This window comes from Paramormyrops kingsleyae, chromosome 8 (genome assembly GCF_048594095.1).
Source record: "Paramormyrops kingsleyae isolate MSU_618 chromosome 8, PKINGS_0.4, whole genome shotgun sequence".
NCBI lineage: Eukaryota > Metazoa > Chordata > Actinopteri > Osteoglossiformes > Mormyridae > Paramormyrops > Paramormyrops kingsleyae.
In genome coordinates, this window is record NC_132804.1 from 3,515,128 (window position 1) to 3,534,945 (window position 19,818).

General features: G+C 41.4%; 1 protein-coding gene across 2 annotated transcripts in view; it reads right to left on the bottom strand.

The window, feature by feature from the left end:
* LOC111834587 (contactin-3-like) overlaps nucleotides 1-19,512 on the bottom strand; it is a 75,934-nt gene extending 56,422 nt beyond the window's left edge. The window contains exons 1-2 of one of the 2 annotated variants that reach the window (XM_023794059.2): nucleotides 19,062-19,512; nucleotides 18,836-18,943 (exon numbers count right to left, since the gene is read on the bottom strand). In XM_023794059.2, the coding sequence (XP_023649827.2) occupies nucleotides 18,836-18,875 (40 nt within the window). In that variant the 5' untranslated portion in view covers nucleotides 18,876-18,943; nucleotides 19,062-19,512. Of the gene's footprint in view, nucleotides 1-7,902; nucleotides 8,376-18,835; nucleotides 18,944-19,061 lie in introns of those variants that run through there. The other variant, XM_023794060.2, reaches the window with a different exon arrangement.
* Nucleotides 19,513-19,818: the final 306 nt, after the last annotated feature.

Below are 19,818 nucleotides of genomic sequence, written 5' to 3' on the forward strand. Positions count from 1 at the left end.
ATGAGAAGTTTCTGGAAAAAAAAATCTATTCCGACAGAGAATGCTGCGATTCTGCTGAAAGACGCTTGTCCATCAGTAATGCCTGCATTTGACAGCAAAAGAAAATTCAGTGCAGACAGTGCAAAATTACTAGGAAAAATACTTGGAAAATTATGGAGTTTATCGCACTTGATAATCAACCCTTCTCTGTTATAAATGTTATAAATATGTAAGAATACAGTTGTAAAATATAGCGCTCTGCGACTGTTGTATGCCACAGTTTTATTATCAAGAAATAAATATATTTCATATTTTTGGAATATACTTTATTTGTTTTTTTATTTATTTGGGTGGAGTGTCCCTTTAAACTTATTTAAGCAGAACCTCCCAAACACGGTACCAGTGTTGGCTTCAGTTTTCAAAATAATTGGTTTCGGACAAAAATGTCCTCATGGGTGCATCACTAATCCTTTGCAGGGTGGCGGGGGGTCCGGAGCCCATCCCAGCAGGCACAGGCACAAGACCGGGAACAACCCAGGATGGGGCGCCAACCCACTGCAGGGCACAAGGCAGGGAACAACCAAGGATGGGGCGCCAACCCACTGCAGGGCACAAGGCCGGGAACAACCCAGGATGGGGCGCCAACCCACTGCAGGGCACATACACCATTCATGCAATCATTCACAACTGTGGACTATCTGTCAACTCCAATCCACCTTACCATGTTTTTGGACACCCTACAGCATTACGGAGAGAACTCTACAAACACCCCCGCTGAAGACTGCCACCATGACGCCCCTAATACTAAAACCACAACAGCAATTAAAAAAAGATTACTGTCGCTGTTATTTCCATATAAGCTTTTCCAGTTCATGGTAACGGCAAGCCTTACGCCTCTCGAACGAGGCAGACAGCACAGCGCGTACAGAAGCCTGTCCACTGCAGGGAAAAAATGGGTCCTAGGAGGAGAACAGGGGAGGCGACCGGCAGGCTGGCAGAACACAGGGAGAAATCAAGGGGCCAAGATGCCACGGCACTGCCCGAATTTCACACGTGGTGTCTGTCCACTGCCTGCAGCTCAGGCTCTTCACTGTGTTTCTGACTGAAGTGTGTTTATTGGTAGGTGATATTAAAGGTCATTCTTAGGTCTAGGCACTTACTTCAATCCATTCAGCCTTACAACAACTGTAGTCTATGGCCCAAAAATCCGAGAGCGATATTTCTAAGGGCTTCCATTTCTTTTGAGTATTGCCAGGTTCCTGCATGTGATTGGTCCATTCAGGCGTGTGGGAATGGGGTTATGGATGTGATAGGTTGGTTTTAGTGTAAAAGTCGGTATGTTTTCAGAGCTTTGGAGAGTATAGTGAGGTTCAGGTCACTTCCGGGTATTTAAAAAAACTCCCAGTAATGATTCATTAAAATCCCACATCATCCACACCACGTCTACTTGGCAAGCCCTTAATAATCGTGCAAACAAACAAACAAATAAAGAAATTAGGATCGACATTTAATTTAAGGGTTTATTTCACTGAGTTTTACAAAATGGAATGTTTTGTATATTTTCCCAAGATAGATTTTAAAGTCAGATAGAATCATGAGTTTGTTTCTTATTTTTGTAATACAAGTAATTTTATTACGCTGATATATAAAAATTCTGTGTAGAAGTTGAAATGTGGTCTGTACGGACTACTTTGAAATCCTATCTATTCAGATTGTGCACCACATCAGAAATTAAATTACCTTAGAGATACTTTACAGTCCTCGATACAAATGAAACAATTAGCTTTCTGGCATTTATATTTAGACGTTATTTCCAAACAAGGATTTTTACTGCATCGCTCTTATGTATCAAAGTAGTAGAACCATTAAATACACCAACAGTGGTTCCCATTAAAATATGAGTGAAATACTGAGAATCAATACATCACAACAGCATGTTTATGTATATCAACATAATAATTTGTAAAAAGAAGATCTTACCACTTATTGTGATGATAAATCACCTGGAAGTATGAACCCTATTCAATGCAGATGTTATCAGAAACGAATCTATGTTAAATATGGCAATAATCTGCACTGAAGACCTGCGGAAGGCCGTGGATTGGCCGAAACTAAAATGCACCTCAATGTCAGACAGGCGATTGGGCAGCAGTTAGAAATTTAAAATCTAATGCTAATAGGAAATACGTTTAAATATCAAAAATGACTGCATTGTTTATTAAATACAGATCTTCAAATCAAAAAAACGACCAGCTTCTCAGATTTGTTGGGTGCTATCTGAAACGAGTTTTTTCACATACAAGCTACAGTATTTGTATTTTTTATTTTTTTGTTAAAACATATGTAAATTTAGCTCATAGCTTAATTTTACTTATGTCTTCTGCAGTTGCTTGTGCCCCAACCTCGCCCTAGAGATACTGAGATTATCCTGACGGACATCCTGGGCGCTGACTGAACTCTATCATAAAATAAAGAATTTTATACTTGGGGTTAACCAGCAAGAGTCAGACAGCTAACGGGGCAGCCTGATCGCGACGCTCTCGCACCCTGCCGTCAGCCGCTGGCTCATTAACGATTTTAGAAAGATTAATTTGCTCTCTACTTCTCATGCAAATCCTGATGCAAATCCCATGGCACGAGCGGACAAACTTATCGACGCGGCTTACGTGAGGCCGCCACGTGCCGCAGAGGGATTCTGGCTGCTCCATTAGCGGAATCCGCATCTCCAAGCCGCACTGCCACCTAAGAGCCGTGTGAGTCACAATGTGCTGACTGTAGCTGGGATAACCACCATCGCTGCCATCGTCTGAGCTCACAGAGAGGCACGACTCACGGTCGGCCAAAAGAAAGGGCAGTGCAGACTCTGCCACTCCAAATACACTGGCTTTCCACAGCGGTGGGAGCAAAAATGTGTGATCTGCTTGGGATAAAGGTGTCTCCCATATAAATAAGTGTCAAAGAAAAGTAATTACTGCCTCCCAGTGAAAAAAAAATAGATGAGGGTATTTCTAGGTTTGACAGGAGCCTCTCCACGAGCTCACCCCTGACCCGCATCACCGACACACACCTCATGGTTTGGGGTGATAAAGGAACTCAGAACAGGCCGTTGTGCAGCTTCAGCAGCAGGCCTGAGAAGAGGCGACACTCACAGCCGCCACCTATAAGCTGTCAGCACTGGCCACCAGCGCAGACCCTTATGAGCTCATCCGCGAAGTGGGTGAACCACACCCATGTATCCCATTTTTAATAGTTTAATCTTCACCAGTGCATCGTGTCATTGTATAAAATTGATCTCTTAATGTCCGCTTAACTACAAAGAAGAACTAAATAAAAGGTTGAAAGACGTGTGTGTGTGGGGGCATTTAATCTTACTTACAATGCAGGAGGATTTGTAACAGATATTTTACTGTACGTTTTCCTGAATCAATTACAGCAAAGCTTTGTAAAGACCCTGACTTTTGGGTTTTTCACTCTCTTCTAAGAGAAGATAAATTTAGTTAAGACAGCTGGATAGAAGAATGGAGCTGATATTAGCGGCGATTCTTTTGGCCCGAATTTCCTGTGAATGAAACAATTTTAAAAACTTCTCTCTTACTGGTATTGAATCCCACATAATCAGAATAATTATATTTACAAAAGTGCATTGCAATTTTCTGTCTCTAGCAGATGCATATATACAGACATACCAGGAAGATCAGTGATTAAAGCCGATTGAAACAGTGCTTTTTAACTTGCAGCATACAGATGTGGACTTCACAGTGATTCATATTATCCAATTTGCATAAAATCTGATCATGTGCAATGTAAATAACATACGTAATAAACCACTAAAATCACAGTCGGAATCACATATGCCACAATAAAACATTTTATCTGCAATAAAACATATTATCTTAAACTCTTAATTAATTAGAGAAATGTCACAGTTCAAATCAAATTAATTTGAAAAGTGTGGCAGAGAACATGGTAATATACCTCAAGGAACGACTATAAAAGATACAAAGATAAAATTTGTTAAAACTTCATGAAAACATGAAGAACAAACAAAACTACCTGGTATTTTATTCTGGTTTGTGTAAGTTTCACAAGTGATTAGATAAAAGCTATTTTATTTGCATAAGAGAAAAAACAAAGCTAAAATTAAATGAAAACAAGATCAACACAGACAAATACAGAGACTCTAAAACAAATGATTTAATCTTACATTAGGATAATGTATTTAATTCATTCATTAATTCAAAGAATACAGTCGGCTTCCAGGTGTGCGACTAAAATAATCTGATATAATGTATACCGTACATTTTCTATTTATTGTTAAAGTAATATTTTATTTAGACAACGATTGCAAAAAATATATACTTTGGGCAGAATTCTGCATTAAAATTTGAGAATTCAAATAGGAATATTTATTAGAGTCCTTAATTCATAATTTATTCTGGTGTCTTTAAGTTAGAGGATAATGCATTATATTGTCCTTAACACAGAAACAAAGAAAAACAGTGAACATCGATTGTCTTTTATATATGTATTTTTTAATGTAACACTTAACACTGTAACATTTCAAATAAGGCCTGTATAGGGAATTTGAATCTTCTGAATACCCTCTATGTGTAAATTTGGCTAGTAAAACATTTATCTAATTACACTGCACTTTGCAGATGTACAATAAGACCTTGTTTTGATCGATACATTATATTCAAGAAAAGTCAATAATATAAAATAAAGATGAAGAATATTCCTATAGTGTTTTACAAGCTGGCTTCAGAAATTATAAATTTATTCAGTTGTGCTCTCACTGGCTATTGCACTGGATCTGGGATTCTCCATGGCCTGCGTGATATGTGCTTTGAAGTAAGGCATCCTATAGATGGACTTCATAAACAGCAAAATGCTGCAACAATGTTCACAGAAAACAGAGGTGTGAATTTACTCTTTGCAGTTACACCTATATCCCATAACCATGTCTGTTGTTTATCGTGCATCTCGCTGGACTGGTTCATGCGATGCAGCCTTACAGCTGATTTCCATGTATACTACAGCACTGCTTCCTGGAGTATGATGCCGGCCCAGTGCTTGTATCCAAGGTGGCAAAATCACCAGTTTCCAACTGCAGTACAAACTAAAGAATAAAATCTGGAAAAATATGTTGAGCAGGACCAAGTCTAAAAAAAATCCCGTAGAAATGTGTATGTTGAAAGAAGATCGATCATAAAAAAATGTAGTGTGGAATGCGACTGTGTTATTATACTGCCAATGCTACTGCGATTAATCTTGTTATTCTTCTTATGAAAAGCAACATCTCCAAAGGCATGCTTTAATGCACCGTTTCTCAACTGGTGGGTCGCAACCCAAAAGAGGGTCACGGGACCATTTTCACTGGGTCATGGAATGTGTGATTGATGTATTTACAGTGTATATATTTTGACTGGCATGCACTGGCATTTCTCATGCAGCATTACTGTTACTGCGCTATATTCTACTTACTGTTACTGCGCTATATTCTACTTACTGTTACTGTATTTTTTGTGAAATAAATTTGGTTCAAATTTTTTTTTATTTGGGTCGTGACTCGTGATCCCTTAAGGACCACGGAAAAAATCAGGGTTCTGAGGCTAAACCAATTAGAACCACCACTCGAATGGATAATTACAAAACCAAATTGTAATTGGAATATATATGCAGTCAACATTAACAATAAATATTACAATAGCCCAGGATATCTGACACAACAACTACTGTAGGCAAGCTGTGCTATGCTTGTCGTTAAATGCAAAATAGATATGAACTACAAAGGTATCTCGAAACAGTTATTCTACATATGTCAATAGACCATTTCATAAACAAAGCATTATTCTACATCTGCAGCCATGAAATATCATTCCTCATACTTCTATGTTTTATGTAAATGTAATTATTGAGAAGTTCCTGACTGTTGCTTTGAGAACTGCTTCCATCAAAGCAAATGGCAGTTCAGAGCAGCGTGAATATGATTGATCAATGTGTCTTAGCATGCATGCATAAATAACATTTTATAGCATCAGAAACTGGCAACACTTCCATAACAGCACCAGAAATCACAAGAGAATACCATGCTGTCACGAATCACACACCCAGGAGAACAGACAGAATAATCTGTCCTGATGGAACAGCCATCACTCACATGAGCGAATTATACTCCCTCACTGTTAACAGGGGCTGCTCTGATTGGAACTTGATCGAAAGGACAACAGTGAACTCTAAAACCATTAAAACTTTCTATTTCCAAATCATGTTGTAATAAGTCAAAATACATAATCATAGTTTTTGTTTTAATAAACTGGAATGTAAAGTAAATACGCACATTAAGATTAATTATTTATGGTTTATACAATATGTGAAAAGTTTTTGTCAAACACATCACATTTCTTACACACTCATAGCTTTTAATATTAATTTGATCCACCCTAAGAAAAATGAAAGGCAGCAAGTTCCTGGTCTGGCAATATACTTAGAGATAATCCAATGAACATGAGTGTAACGAGGACTTGAATCCATCAGAAGTCCATGACTGATGTCACCCTAGCTAGAAACACACACCTCGGATATTTTAGCACTCCAGGGACGCTTCAGACGCTACCATGAGGGACCAAGGACACCTATCGCATAGCAAGACAGGAGTCAGGCACCTGAACCACTGTGTCATCTCTGCACCGTCCTCCGTACAGCAAAAGGAATGAATTATCAGTTATCAGACGGAAGACTCTGGATAAGAAGATTCCTTCTGCAGTCTGTGAGCCACATCAAACATCCAGAGGTATGGTGCCACGAAACAGCAGAACAGAGCCCAACATCGCGATCTGGCTACGTGCCACTTTAAAGTCAACTTAAGGAAGCAAGGGGACCACAAGATGTTACCTAACGCCTTCAAAGTGAGTCATTTTTAAGAAGGTGCAATTACGGTACAGTGTTCCAGTACAACTAAATAACGCCCGTATAGGTAATAAACATGACTTTCCTTCTCAGGTTTAGCTGTGACTGCTAGCCAAACATGCACTGAACAAACAAATAAATAAACATTTTCCATGTGTTATTCTCCATGTGATTTAGCAAACACCAAACAGATTTTTATGTCTCAGAAAGGCTGATGGATGGTAGATGACGGTAAGTGAATTTAAGTTCTGGATGGTCATTCTAATGACAGGTTAATGGACATCGGAATTAATGAATTTAGGGAGACACCTGCATCGACTGTGCTCAACCTAAGTGTCATATAATCTTATACATTTAAAAAAAATCTCCTACCAGTAGTGCTGAATGCCGCTTTGGATGCCTAATCAACCAGATACAAGATAAACGTGCCAGATCTCAAAAGCTGATGGCAACACCTTCCTATTAAAGTGAGCACTGAGCCACGCAAAAAGAACACACGCTTATATGAGAAAAGTGACGCAAAATCCGGACAAAATACGCCTCCGCATGAAGCATATTTTCGTGCTACAAGTGTGTTTTATTGATTTAACTTTATTATTTTAATCGTGCATGGATACTTCTCAAAACTTCAGTGGAATATTCGCACGCAAATGGCACACAGAAATACACGCACTTTTGTCACATTCGTTTTGGAAGAACGTTAACTAGCAATTCGATTCTTAAGACGTTTAGATAAACATACCCCCTTAGCCTGCTCTTAGAAATCAGTTCATAGTTTGCGGAAGTGCAATAAGAGAATGCAGTTTTTAAAATATTTATATTGCTGCTATAGTATTTTACAGTAGTACTAGTTGAAGTAGTAATAGTAGTAATAATAGTAATAATAATAATAGCTTAAATAATAAGGATGATGATGATGAGGAGGAGTAAGATATGTAATAATGGATTAAGTGTATTTTATTGTAAACGTGAAAAATAGCAGTAAGCAGTTTTCGCGGATTTTCTGTTACTTACCCAGCCGGCGAAGGAAATGCGGTCTTTTTCCTCTTCATGAAACTGGAGTCCAGTCTGTGCGCAGGGCATTGATTCCTATGCTAGCATGCACGGTGCTGCGCCTTTGTGCTTCACTGTTAATGCAACCATTTCCTCAGTAAGCGAGATCAGTTATCCTGCACGGTGTGACGGTACCGCGGTGTCGGTCGGATCTCACTGGGCAGCCCGGTCCGGGAGCCTGGCGCCTCCGCTCGCAAAAAGCCGCACCGTAATCCCCAAAGCCTCTATTCGAGTCCGCAAATGTGAGCCTCAGCTCCGGTGTCTGGATAACCTGTGCTATGTATTTATACTTTCTTATATATTTTCTTCAAGCAATCTCCAGCTTTCTGGCAAAGGAATGTGATGTTTTCAGAGGAGAGGTTATGCCGGGAGAATATCCCCCGCTGTACTGCGAGCGCTGTTTAAAGGGGGATCTGAAGGCGATTAACTGCGCCACACTGTGAATTCCTGAGCCTCAGCGTTTGCAGAAATACCCCCGTGCAGACCATACCCATCCACACCAAGCATTACACCTTCTCACGTCCAATGAATGCAGCTCGGATGCCATAATCATATGACACGTTACAGACTCAGATCGCCGGGTCTCCACTTACAATTATAACACCTGGTTTACTTAGAAAATGAGGCTGCCATTTAAATTTGAAATGCATTGACACAAGCCCCGTAACTCAGTGCAGATTTTTATTTTTTCTCTCGTATCATCCCTCATCATATGTATATAGATTTTATACCTTTTTTAAATTTATAGATTAATTATTAATTATTATTAATTTGTGTACTTAGGTCGTCCATACAAAGATAGGATTCTGCTTATTGGGAATATTCACATGCATTTGTCATAAACTGTAGCACAGTACTTAAGATTTCATTAGACCCCAAAGATCCAGCAGATTTCATTTTCTGCTCATCAGACCATTTTAGAGACTATTCACCTCTCTGGAAGGAGATGTTTTGTGTCCCCATCTATGACAGAAATGCCCCACCACAAGCTGAATGTGAAAGCTCAGAATTTCTTTGCATTTACTGGCCTTTACTATCCCCACTAAAGGGCGAGGAAATGCATGCTATATGCAGCGTAGCTCTTCCTGATGGCACTCAAGCCTGTAGACACCGTTTGATGTTCCCTGCATATGGCTTTGGGAGACCTGGTGAAGAAGGATGAAGAATTAAGCCAGACACTGACCACTACAGCCACTCTGCTCACAAAGTGCAATGATGTTTGACCTGTAATCCTATGGTAGGCAGTGAACGTAGTGAAGTTATGCACAGCGTGCTGCTGGAGTGGATGGGCTGATCATGTCTTACACATGCAGTAACCTTTCATCGATTCGACTTCTTCACCCTGCATCCCGAATCAATCCACATCGGTCATATTTGCATGTTCATCCCCAGCTGGTCCAGCTGACAAAATCTTCTGTCGCCAACCTCCATGTCAGCGTCGACCGAGGCTGAGTAGAGTGACACCGTTACTGAGGAAAGCAATCATGTCTCTCTTACTGCTATATTTAAATACTGGTATTTTATTTTTCATTTTATGATTTGTGATCTTGTTCATTTGACTTCCTCTGCCCCCCCTGGAGGACGGGCTCCCCCTTTGGGTCTGGTTAGGGTTAGGGCTTCCTCTGCTGCCCCCTGGAGGATGGGCTCCCCCTTTGAGTCTGGTCCCTCCCAAGGTTTCTTCCTTCTGGGGAGTTTTTCCTTGCCACTGTCGCCTATGGCTTACACACTGGGGGCTTTGGGTGGGGATGCTGTAAAGCGCTTTGAGACGATGTAATGTTGTGAAAATGCGCTATACAAATAAAACTGAAATGAAAGTAAATGAAACGTCTTTACAATGAGGACACATTGCTTATGAACTTGCTCACATCCAACTTTATAAAGAATTGAGTGAAAAAGGATGCAAATGGGGGGCCGTGCTTCACAATTCGATTAGTGAGAGCCTCTCTGCTTGATAGTGTCTCCCTTCCCAAGACCACGCTACTTCGTCTTCTTCCGTCAGCCCATTTTTGATGCCTCTGTATGAACCGGGCACAGCTGTTGCTGCATCCAAGCAAAGAGCAGCATCTGCATTGGTGAGGATTTCTGTGAAGAGCTTTGCAATCATTCACACGCAATTCACACACAATCTCGGCTCACTCTTGCAGATAGACGTGCTGTCATAATTGCAGAATACCCGATGATGCCTACGCAGTGAGCCGAACGCTGATTCCTGCCGTATGACTTGAATTTTAAAAGCTGCCGTTCAGTTAGGCGCTTTAGAAAAATCAAGCACTGATCATTACACATTGGTGAGCCATTAACACTTAATTCCTGAATGCATGTTACAGGAGTCTTTCTCCCATCTGCCTTATGAACTACACATCTCAGTAAATAACACTCACGCCTCCCAGTTCATATCAAACAATCTCATTTCTCACCATATACGTACTGGTGTTGGGGGTTCCAGGTTCTCACACATCTCACACATTTGCTGTACCACAAACAAAGGTGAATAGAGCTTATTGTTTGCTGGCTGTGTGTTTAATCTGGGGGCGAGTTTGCAAACTCTTGTTTATATTTGTCTTCTGAGATCACAATCACAGTCAGACACATTCAGGCAGGTGTAAGGTGTAAATATTTGTACATTTTTAAATGATGCAGATTTACCGATTCAAAATAAAAAGGACAGGTGACTTGACATGTTAGATTTATAAATCAGACCAAGACGCTCATGTTTGTAAGACAAAATTTGCTCAATATGTATAGTAGGCCTGTAAACTCTGCCCTTAAATGTGAATGTATAAAAAAGTAGATGTAAATAAAATATACGTTATAAAAAATTGAATTTAAAGCTACTGATAATTTGTGTGTGATTCACGAATATGTGTAGATGAACGCAAATTGAGCTAACACTCTTGTTTGTATGTATAAATGGGGCGAGATGTAGTAGGGACGCAAGTAAAGCGCCGATGGGGTACACTTAGCGTAAAGCGCCGAAGGGGTACACTTAGCATGAAACGCCGATGGGGTACACTTAGCGTAAAGCGCAGATGGGGTACACTTAGCGTAAAGCGCCGAAGGGGTACACTTAGCGTAAAGCGCCGATGGGGTACACTTAGAGTAAAGCGCCGAAGGGGTACACTTAGCATGAAATGCCGATGGGGTACACTTAGCGTAAAGCGCCGATGGCATACACTTAGCGTAAAGCGCCGATGGGGTTCACTTAGCGCAAAGCGCAGATGGGGTACACTTAGCATGAAACGCCGATGGGGTACACTTAGCATAAAGCGCCGATGGCAAACACTTAGCGTAAAGCGCCGATGGGGTACACTTAGCATAAAGCGCCGATGGGGTTCACTTAGTGCAAAGAGCCGATGGGGTACACTTAGCGTAAAGCGCCGATGGCGTACACTTAGCGTAAAGTGCCGATGGCGTACACTTAGCGCAAACCGCCGATGGGGTTCACTTAGCGTAAAGCGCTGATGGGGTACACTTAGCGTAAACCGCCGATGGGGTTCACTTAGCGTAAAGCGCTGATGGGGTACACTTAGCCCCGACAAAGACAGTGATCTGCACCGTCTCCTTATTTTTTAGTCATTTATTTATTATTCTTATTACACATATGTCTGAACCTTGAAGATGTTGCTGCATGAACAAAGAGATTCACCTGAAACAAAGCTTAAAAAACCCACGCAAGGTTTTTCTTTAGTAAACGTTTGGTAACATAGAATTTCTGCAAATATATTTAAGCGGTAGCTAACATAAACAGGCATTTGGAGTGAGTCACAGATGCCATTTATCAGTACTGGAAGTGTTGGGAAAGGTCCAAAAATGTATGAGGCTTGATGAGAATATCTGGCCATGTGGAGTACGGCGTATTTATGCAGGTGGGAAAACACCTCAAGTTGTAATTTAGAGAATGCATCTATTGCTTAATATTTTTAACATTATTACTTGAATAGAATAGAATAGAATAGAATAATGATACAGGCCATCCCCAGGTTACGACTGAGATCAATTCCCTAAGTTTGTGTTTAAGTTGAACTTGTAGGTAAATTGGGAAAGTAATAATATGGTAAATAATAATGACAATAAAACACTGATAAAAAAGTCACTACATAAAGTTCTGTAACTCGAGCCGACAAACAGCTGAAGCTGTGCCGTGCTTTTATGTAGTGCATGTGTCTGTAATGACGAACCATTGCATTTGACTATTTTTTAACTTTTAATATCACAGACTTTACCTCAATCTTAATATAATAGACTTTATAACTGTCCGTTCGTAAGCACAAGTTGTCTGTAAGTCAGACGTTCTCATCCCGGGGACTGTCTGTACTTTATTAGTCCCCATGAGAAATTCTCTTTGTGTATCCCTTCATTCTCGCTATGACACAGACACATACAGTACAGGTGAGGGTGAGGGTGGGGTGGGGGCATGCAGTACCCCTGAAGCTGGGGCTTAAGGTCTTTCTCAAAGGCCCACAGACATGTGATTATTCAGCCAAGGCTGGGGCTCGAACCTGTGACCTTCCGATCACATTTTTAATATCATTACTTTTACTAAACCCTACAAATTAGGATTTTATTCATTGTTATTTACTTGGTGGTTCGGTGGGTTGTGCTATTCCCTCATACCTCCAGGTCTGGGGCTTCTAACCCCGCCCTCACTCCTGTATATGTGACTTTGTACGGTCTCCAGTCCGCATGGGTTTCCTTCGGGTGCTCGGCTCTCCGGCTGCTGCCATCAGGTGGGCTGGCATCTCTGCATTGGACTGGAATCCCCCCCCCCCAGGGTGTTCTGGGCTACCTGGGGCATATGCCAGGCTCACTGACCCAGTACCGGATAACCAGTGTTGGGTTTGAAAAAAATGACATATTTTACTCATTTTAAAGGCTTCCTATATTCTGTTGTTAAGTGGTAACGCGATTATCATTATCGTGCACGTTGTACAACAATATATGTTATTTCTGCTCCCTTGTTTCACAGCTTCTTCATTCCTCTGATGCTGTAAATGCTGCAAAAAGTCAGATTGCATGGTGAAAAAAACCCGTATGCCGTCTTAAAGGTGAGATCTGTCGGCTGCAGAACAGGCCAAAATAAGATGGGAACGCGGTAATCTTGAGACAGATGGATGACGTGTTTCACCTCTAGTCAGTCACCCTGCCAGCGTGAGGCAGCTACACGGCCATATATAGGAACGTAACAAGCAAGGTGGTATCCTGCAAATGTGTGCTTGCTGCCCTGCTTATTGTCACATTCGCCGATTTATATATCTGCACACATTTTTGAACCATGCTGTCGCTCGACTCAGTCTCGTGTATTTTCTTATTACGATTGTGTAACTAAAATCAGGTGGAAAGCTAAGTGTCTATTGCCGCTGTTTATTACAAGTAGAGCAAAATTAGCAGCTCACAGAGCGAATGGCAATATCCAGATGAACCAGCAGTTCCAACGATTGGACGCAGCTTTTGTCTTTAAAGACATGAAATATTCAAAAATAAAAACAAATTAAAAAAGTAAAATTGTAAATAATTTCTTTGATTTCATTTATTTTTCATTTTTGTTTCAATTTTTCCCCAAGTTTTTTCTTAAGTTATGATAAACCATACACAAATTAATTATTAATTATCTATTGCTTAGACGCCTACTGATCTTATACATAGAATAAATAATATATAACATCTTGATGATGGGAGGCATGACTGTCATAAACATTATTGATGGAAAATTATCCAGGTTTACTATGAAATCTCCTTCCTACTGAATAAGGGAACCCAATATTCAAAGGAAGACAAAATTTCACAGCGCAGTCAGGTTGTCGAACCATAGCAAGGGCATCAAAGAGAATAGGCCCCCTCATTTGTTAAGTTTCTTGCCATTTTCCTTTTATCATTTCAAAGGTATGGGTAAACGTGATCCATGTGGAAGTTTCTCAAAAGCTTTATAAGAACATTAAAAAAAAATAGACTGTGTGGTAAATTTCCAATTTAACAAACAGAAACAAGCAGTTCCCCTCAATTTTTGTTTATATAACATCATCATTGTTCTATCCTCTGTATCCATTAACATTAATACAAAATAAATAAATGGTTCTTGATCATAATGCTTTACAGATGTTCCACAAAACAGGCAGCTAAAATTACTTCTTTTCTTTTATGGGGCTTGTTCCAGGAATCAATTACAGGAGATGAATCATCTTATCTTAGATTCATGTAAACGTGTGGTCAAACTTTATAGATTTTGACTTTGGCTTCTAATTTTATTGGTGCAGAATGTTTCTTGAAGGACAAATTTTGCTTCCAACCAAAAACTTTTTCATTTTTATTTGCTATATTTGGAACTGTTTCATGGCATCAATTATAAGCGGAGAATAACTTTGGCTTAAATGCATGCAAACGTGTGTTTAAACTTTACAGATTTGGACTTTGGCTTCTAATTTTATTGGTACAGAATGTTTCTTGAAGGAAAGATTTCATTTCCAACCAAAGTGTCTTTGATATTTCTGTGCTTGTCGGAAAATAAGCCAAATGTGATCTCAGATGTTTCTGCATAAGCAGCTGCACCTTCAGTATCTTAACACAAAGCGTGTGAATTTAATGAACACTTTAGGGTCAGACTCGCACACCCTAACCCTACTCTGTACTCCCTACTCCCGGCACGCCTTCTTCATTTCTTCTGCTCATTTGATTTCTTTAGAAATCAAAACCTTAGTCGCACCCTGACATAGACAATAGCTACAAACGTCCTCATCAGCTCGTTTAATGATTAAACCTTAACCCCTACCCAGACCTAACCATAACCATAAGTAACCAAACAAAATACAACAATTTTTGCATTTTTAGTTTTTTCATTGCAGTCACAGATTTTTTATAAAATAGAGTTTTCCCATATGGTTTCTCATTCCTTTTGAAGGTCACTTGATGTCATCCTTCGATTCATGAGCAACTGTCGGATAAGTTAATGGTCAATTCAGGCATTAGAAAGTCTCTTCCGCCCTTTACTTGGCTGGTTTCTGGTCGTTCCCAGTGTCTCCTGCTTAGCAACCTGCTGCTCAGCGTTGCCTTCTGGCAGCAGAACCAGGATTAACCCAGGATTTAAAATGCAGATTGCTTTAAAAATATAGAGTGGTCTCTTAACTTTTTCCATAGCTGTATACACACAAACACACACCAGGAAACCGGTCCCCATAAGGGAAAAAAAACAGATATTTATCACGTTATGGGGACATTATGTCCCCATAAGGATAGGTAAACCCGCTCGCACACACACACACACACACACAGTTTTGGAATTTTTAGTTTTTTGATTGCATTCACAGATCTTTATGGAGACCTGAGAAATTGCTCCCACTATGTCAAAATAACAGGTTTTTATTACCTTGTTGGGGACATTTGGTCCCGTCAATGTATTATAAACCTAATCCACACAGACATGCGTACACACACACACACACACACATATATCTTGAACTTTCCAAAGGTTGCCAGATCTCGGGAGTAAGCTGTGAGACTCACTCCCAGTACAATACCTCTTTATTACCATGAGCACTATCCACCACAGGATGAGCATCATTATTAATGTTCTGCTCCGCCATGTTTGGCCCTCTTTACTGCGTTAATTTATTCATGCATTTCATCAGAGATATAACTGTTGAGAATCTTCCACCAGGAATATTATGTCTGACCTTTCAAACTGTCAGGTTAGTAGTGTTAGTATCAGTTCAGAGCTCTATGCTGCATAGACTTTTAATTACAGGATGCATTGTCACTCTGTCCATATTCCAATAAACAACGTCAGTAAACAACACTGTGTATGAGTGATTGTAGGGAAAATATACTATTCCAACCCCAGTTCATTTTTGGAAAATATTTTAAAGTCGTGACTACAGGTGAGCTGCCATCTTTCCAGAAAGTCAGACACTGCAAAGTGTACTTGCAGTGAACCAAAAAGAAAAAAAGCAAAGAAAAGGAAAATAGTGTACCACAAGAAATTGGAACAGACCATTTTAAAAACGCAAACGTGCAAAGAGTGATTACTGTGAGCAGATAACAGAGAATCATGTATGGTGTAATTGGGTGGGAGAGAATGGTGTGCTTTTAGGGTAAGGAGGTGTGTAACCACCGCGCTCTTATGGTGAGGTGTGTAACCACCGCGCTCTTAGCGTGAGGTGTGTAACCACAGCACTCTTAGGGTGAGGTGTGTAACCACCGCACTCTTAGGGTGAGGTGTGTAATCACCGCGCTCTTAGGATGAGGTGTGTAACCACTGCACTCTTAGAGTGAGGTGTGTAATCACTGCGCTTTAGGGTGAGGTGTATAACCACTGTGCTCTTAGCGTGAGGTGTGTAACCACAGCACTCTTAGGGTGAGGTGTGTAACCACTGCGCTCTTAGGGTGAGGTGTGTAATCACTGCGCTTTAGGGTGAGGTGTGTAATCACCGCGCTCTTAGGATGAGGTGTGTAACCACTGCACTCTTAGAGTGAGGTGTGTAATCACTGCGCTTTAGGGTGAGGTGTATAACCACTGTGCTCTTAGCGTGAGGTGTGTAACCACAGCACTCTTAGGGTGAGGTGTGTAACCACCGCGCTCTTAGCGTGAGGTGTGTAACCACAGCACTCTTAGGGTGAGGTGTGTAACCACTGCGCTCTTAGGGTGAGGTGTGTAATCACCGCGCTCTTAGGATGAGGTGTGTAACCACTGCACTCTTAGAGTGAGGTGTGTAATCACTGCGCTTTAGGGTGAGGTGTATAACCACTGTGCTCTTAGCGTGAGGTGTGTAACCACAGCACTCTTAGGGTGAGGTGTGTAACCACTGCGCTCTTAGGGTGAGGTGTGTAATCACTGCGCTTTAGGGTGAGGTGTGTAATCACTGCGCTTTAGGGTGAGGTGTGTAACCACCGCACTCTTAGGGTGAGGTGTGTAACCACCGCGCTCTTAGGGTGAGGTGTGTAACCACCGTGCTCTTAGGGTGAGGTGTGTAATCACTGCGCTTTAGGATGAGGTGTGTAATCACCGCGCTTTAGGGTGAGGTGTGTAACCACCGCACTCTTAGAGTGAGGTGTGTAATCACTGTGCTTTAGGGTGAGGTGTGTAACCGCAGCACTCTTAGGGTGAGGTGTGTAACCACTGCGCTCTTAGGGTGAGGTGTGTAATCACTGCGCTTTAGGGTGAGGTGTGTAATCACTGCGCTTTAGGGTGAGGTGTGTAACCGCAGCACTCTTAGCGTGAGGTGTGTAACCACCGCACTCTTAGGGTGAGGTGTGTAATCACTGCGCTTTAGGGTGAGGTGTGTAACCGCTAGCACTCTTAGGGTGAGGTGTGTAACCACTGCGCTCTTAGGGTGAGGTGTGTAACCACTGCGCTCTTAGAGTGAGGTGTGTAATCACTGCGCTTTAGGGTGAGGTGTGTAACCGCTAGCACTCTTAGGGTGAGGTGTGTAACCACTGCGCTTTAGGGTGAGGTGTGTAACCGCTAGCACTCTTAGGGTGAGGTGTGTAACCACTGCGCTCTTAGGGTGAGGTGTGCAACCACCGCACTCTTAGGGTGAGGTGTGTAATCACTGCGCTTTAGGGTGAGGTGTGTAACCGCTAGCACTCTTAAGGTGAGGTGTGTAACCACTGCGCTCTTAGGGTGAGGTGTGTAACCACTGCACTCTTAGAGTGAGGTGTGTAATCACTGCGCTTTAGGATGAGGTGTGTAATCACCGCGCTTTAGGGTGAGGTGTGTAACCACCGCACTCTTAGAGTGAGGTGTGTAATCACTGCGCTTTAGGGTGAGGTGTGTAACCGCAGCACTCTTAGGGTGAGGTGTGTAACCACTGCGCTCTTAGGGTGAGGTGTGTAATCACTGCGCTTTAGGGTGAGGTGTGTAACCGCAGCACTCTTAGGGTGAGGTGTGTAACCACCGCACTCTTAGGGTGAGGTGTGTAATCACTGCGCTTTAGGGTGAGGTGTGTAACCGCTAGCACTCTTAGGGTGAGGTGTGTAACCACTGCGCTCTTAGGGTGAGGTGTGTAACCACTGCGCTCTTAGAGTGAGGTGTGTAATCACTGCGCTTTAGGGTGAGGTGTGTAACCGCTAGCACTCTTAGGGTGAGGTGTGTAACCACTGCGCTCTTAGGGTGAGGTCTGTAACCACTGTGCTCTTAGGCCCACTGGTTCTCATTAAAAAATAAATACAAATAAAATAAACAAAAACTCTTTGCAAGACAACCTTGAGCCACTGCACATTTCATTTCAATTAGCTATGCTTTAAGACGCTCCCTCCTAGCTCTCGGAAGCAATACCATTGAAAATTAACACTGAATAAGTAAAGGAGCACATACTGTATGCTAAAGTGAAATATCTTTGTTTTTTTGGTGTAGTAATTTATTAATTTAGTCATATAGGTTTTGCTTTTTTTCTGGTCCTTTCTCCTGTAACGTTGGCTAACAGGGTAACGTACCTCTGTAATCTCCCAGAGAATATTTACAGTCTTAAGAACCTCGGTACAGGAAATGACTTTCTGCTTTGCCGGTCATTGTTTTTTTAATTTTTTAATGCGGAAGGAATAGTAGGTGACCACTGTCGAATTTTAATATCAGATTATTACTTTGTAATTATATGCTTGTCTAACATTTATTTTTTAATTTAGATTGCTGAATTTTATTTTGTGTTATGTTCTAAAACACCATTAGGATTTAATTTGACAGCCAGGGCTGCACTTCATTAATTAATTTATTTGGAAAAGCATTATCTGAGGAGTGTCTTACTCATCAGTGCCACACAGTATGACTCACTTTTATTGTATCTTCATAATATACTCAGCCTTAATGTTTGTTTGTCTTTTAATCTGCCAGGCCCCTTATTTCCTTCGGGTGCCTTTAAATTCCTTCTAGTTCATTAGCAGGGATATTTTCATGATCCAGTCATCATACCTTTTCCGCGTTTCAGCAATGCCTTAATCCACGTCTGCATACTTTACTGTAAATCCACCTCCTCTTCACATGGGAAGTTCATTATGTCGTCTAACAACCAGAGAGCACCTGCAAAACATAAATTCTGTCATGTACACTGTAGGAGTTCTGTCGCATCCATGGGACAGTTGGAGGCTGGCTTGAGTTCTTGAGTTCTGACGGTTTATTGCAAATAAGGGATACTTACTGCAAAGTCACTTCACAAATCCCAGTCTGCCTCAGAAGCCAGTGGCTCCAGTACGCTGGCGTCAGCAGAATGGGCTTCTCAGGATTTAAGTCCCCAGCTCGTTTACAAATGCACAGTAAACTGTTCTCCACTGATATTGCAGACTTGCATATTTTCATTTTTCTGGCCAAGAGACAATTTTTATTTAATCTAATTTTCTGCTTAGCGGTCGTGTGAAGTGACAGCAGGACGATGCCGCCGGCGGCGTCAGCTTTCGCGCGGCAGCGCCGTGGGAAGCGAAAGCGCTCGGGGACGTCATCCTAAGACGTTCGCTGCTGTGTTTTTACGTCAGTAATTAAAAGCAATCTCTGTCGCTGGCTTTATTTCACAGCATGTGAGCAACTATGAAAGGGACCTGTTGCACTGGCTTTTCTGATTTACTGACGATTAGGGTAAGCGCGGACATTTTGGGCATGCTCCTGCTCGGTGATGAAGACGTAGCTTCTTTTGCTCTCTGCGGGATACGTAAGAGACCCAAATTCATGTCACGGCGCTGTCGAAAGAGTCATTATTCCCCAAAACATACGACTGTACATATTATAAGTCTTTCATGAAAATATCTTCAAAACCACTTAAGGGAATTTAAAAGGAAATTCCCGACTGGAATCCGGAATCTTTGCGATTCTGTGTCACCCCTTTGCATTTCATAATCACATTTCGGACTGAAGCGTATAAAATGGGCCAGACAAAGAGCGGGCTTGGCTGCCGAACAAACGGG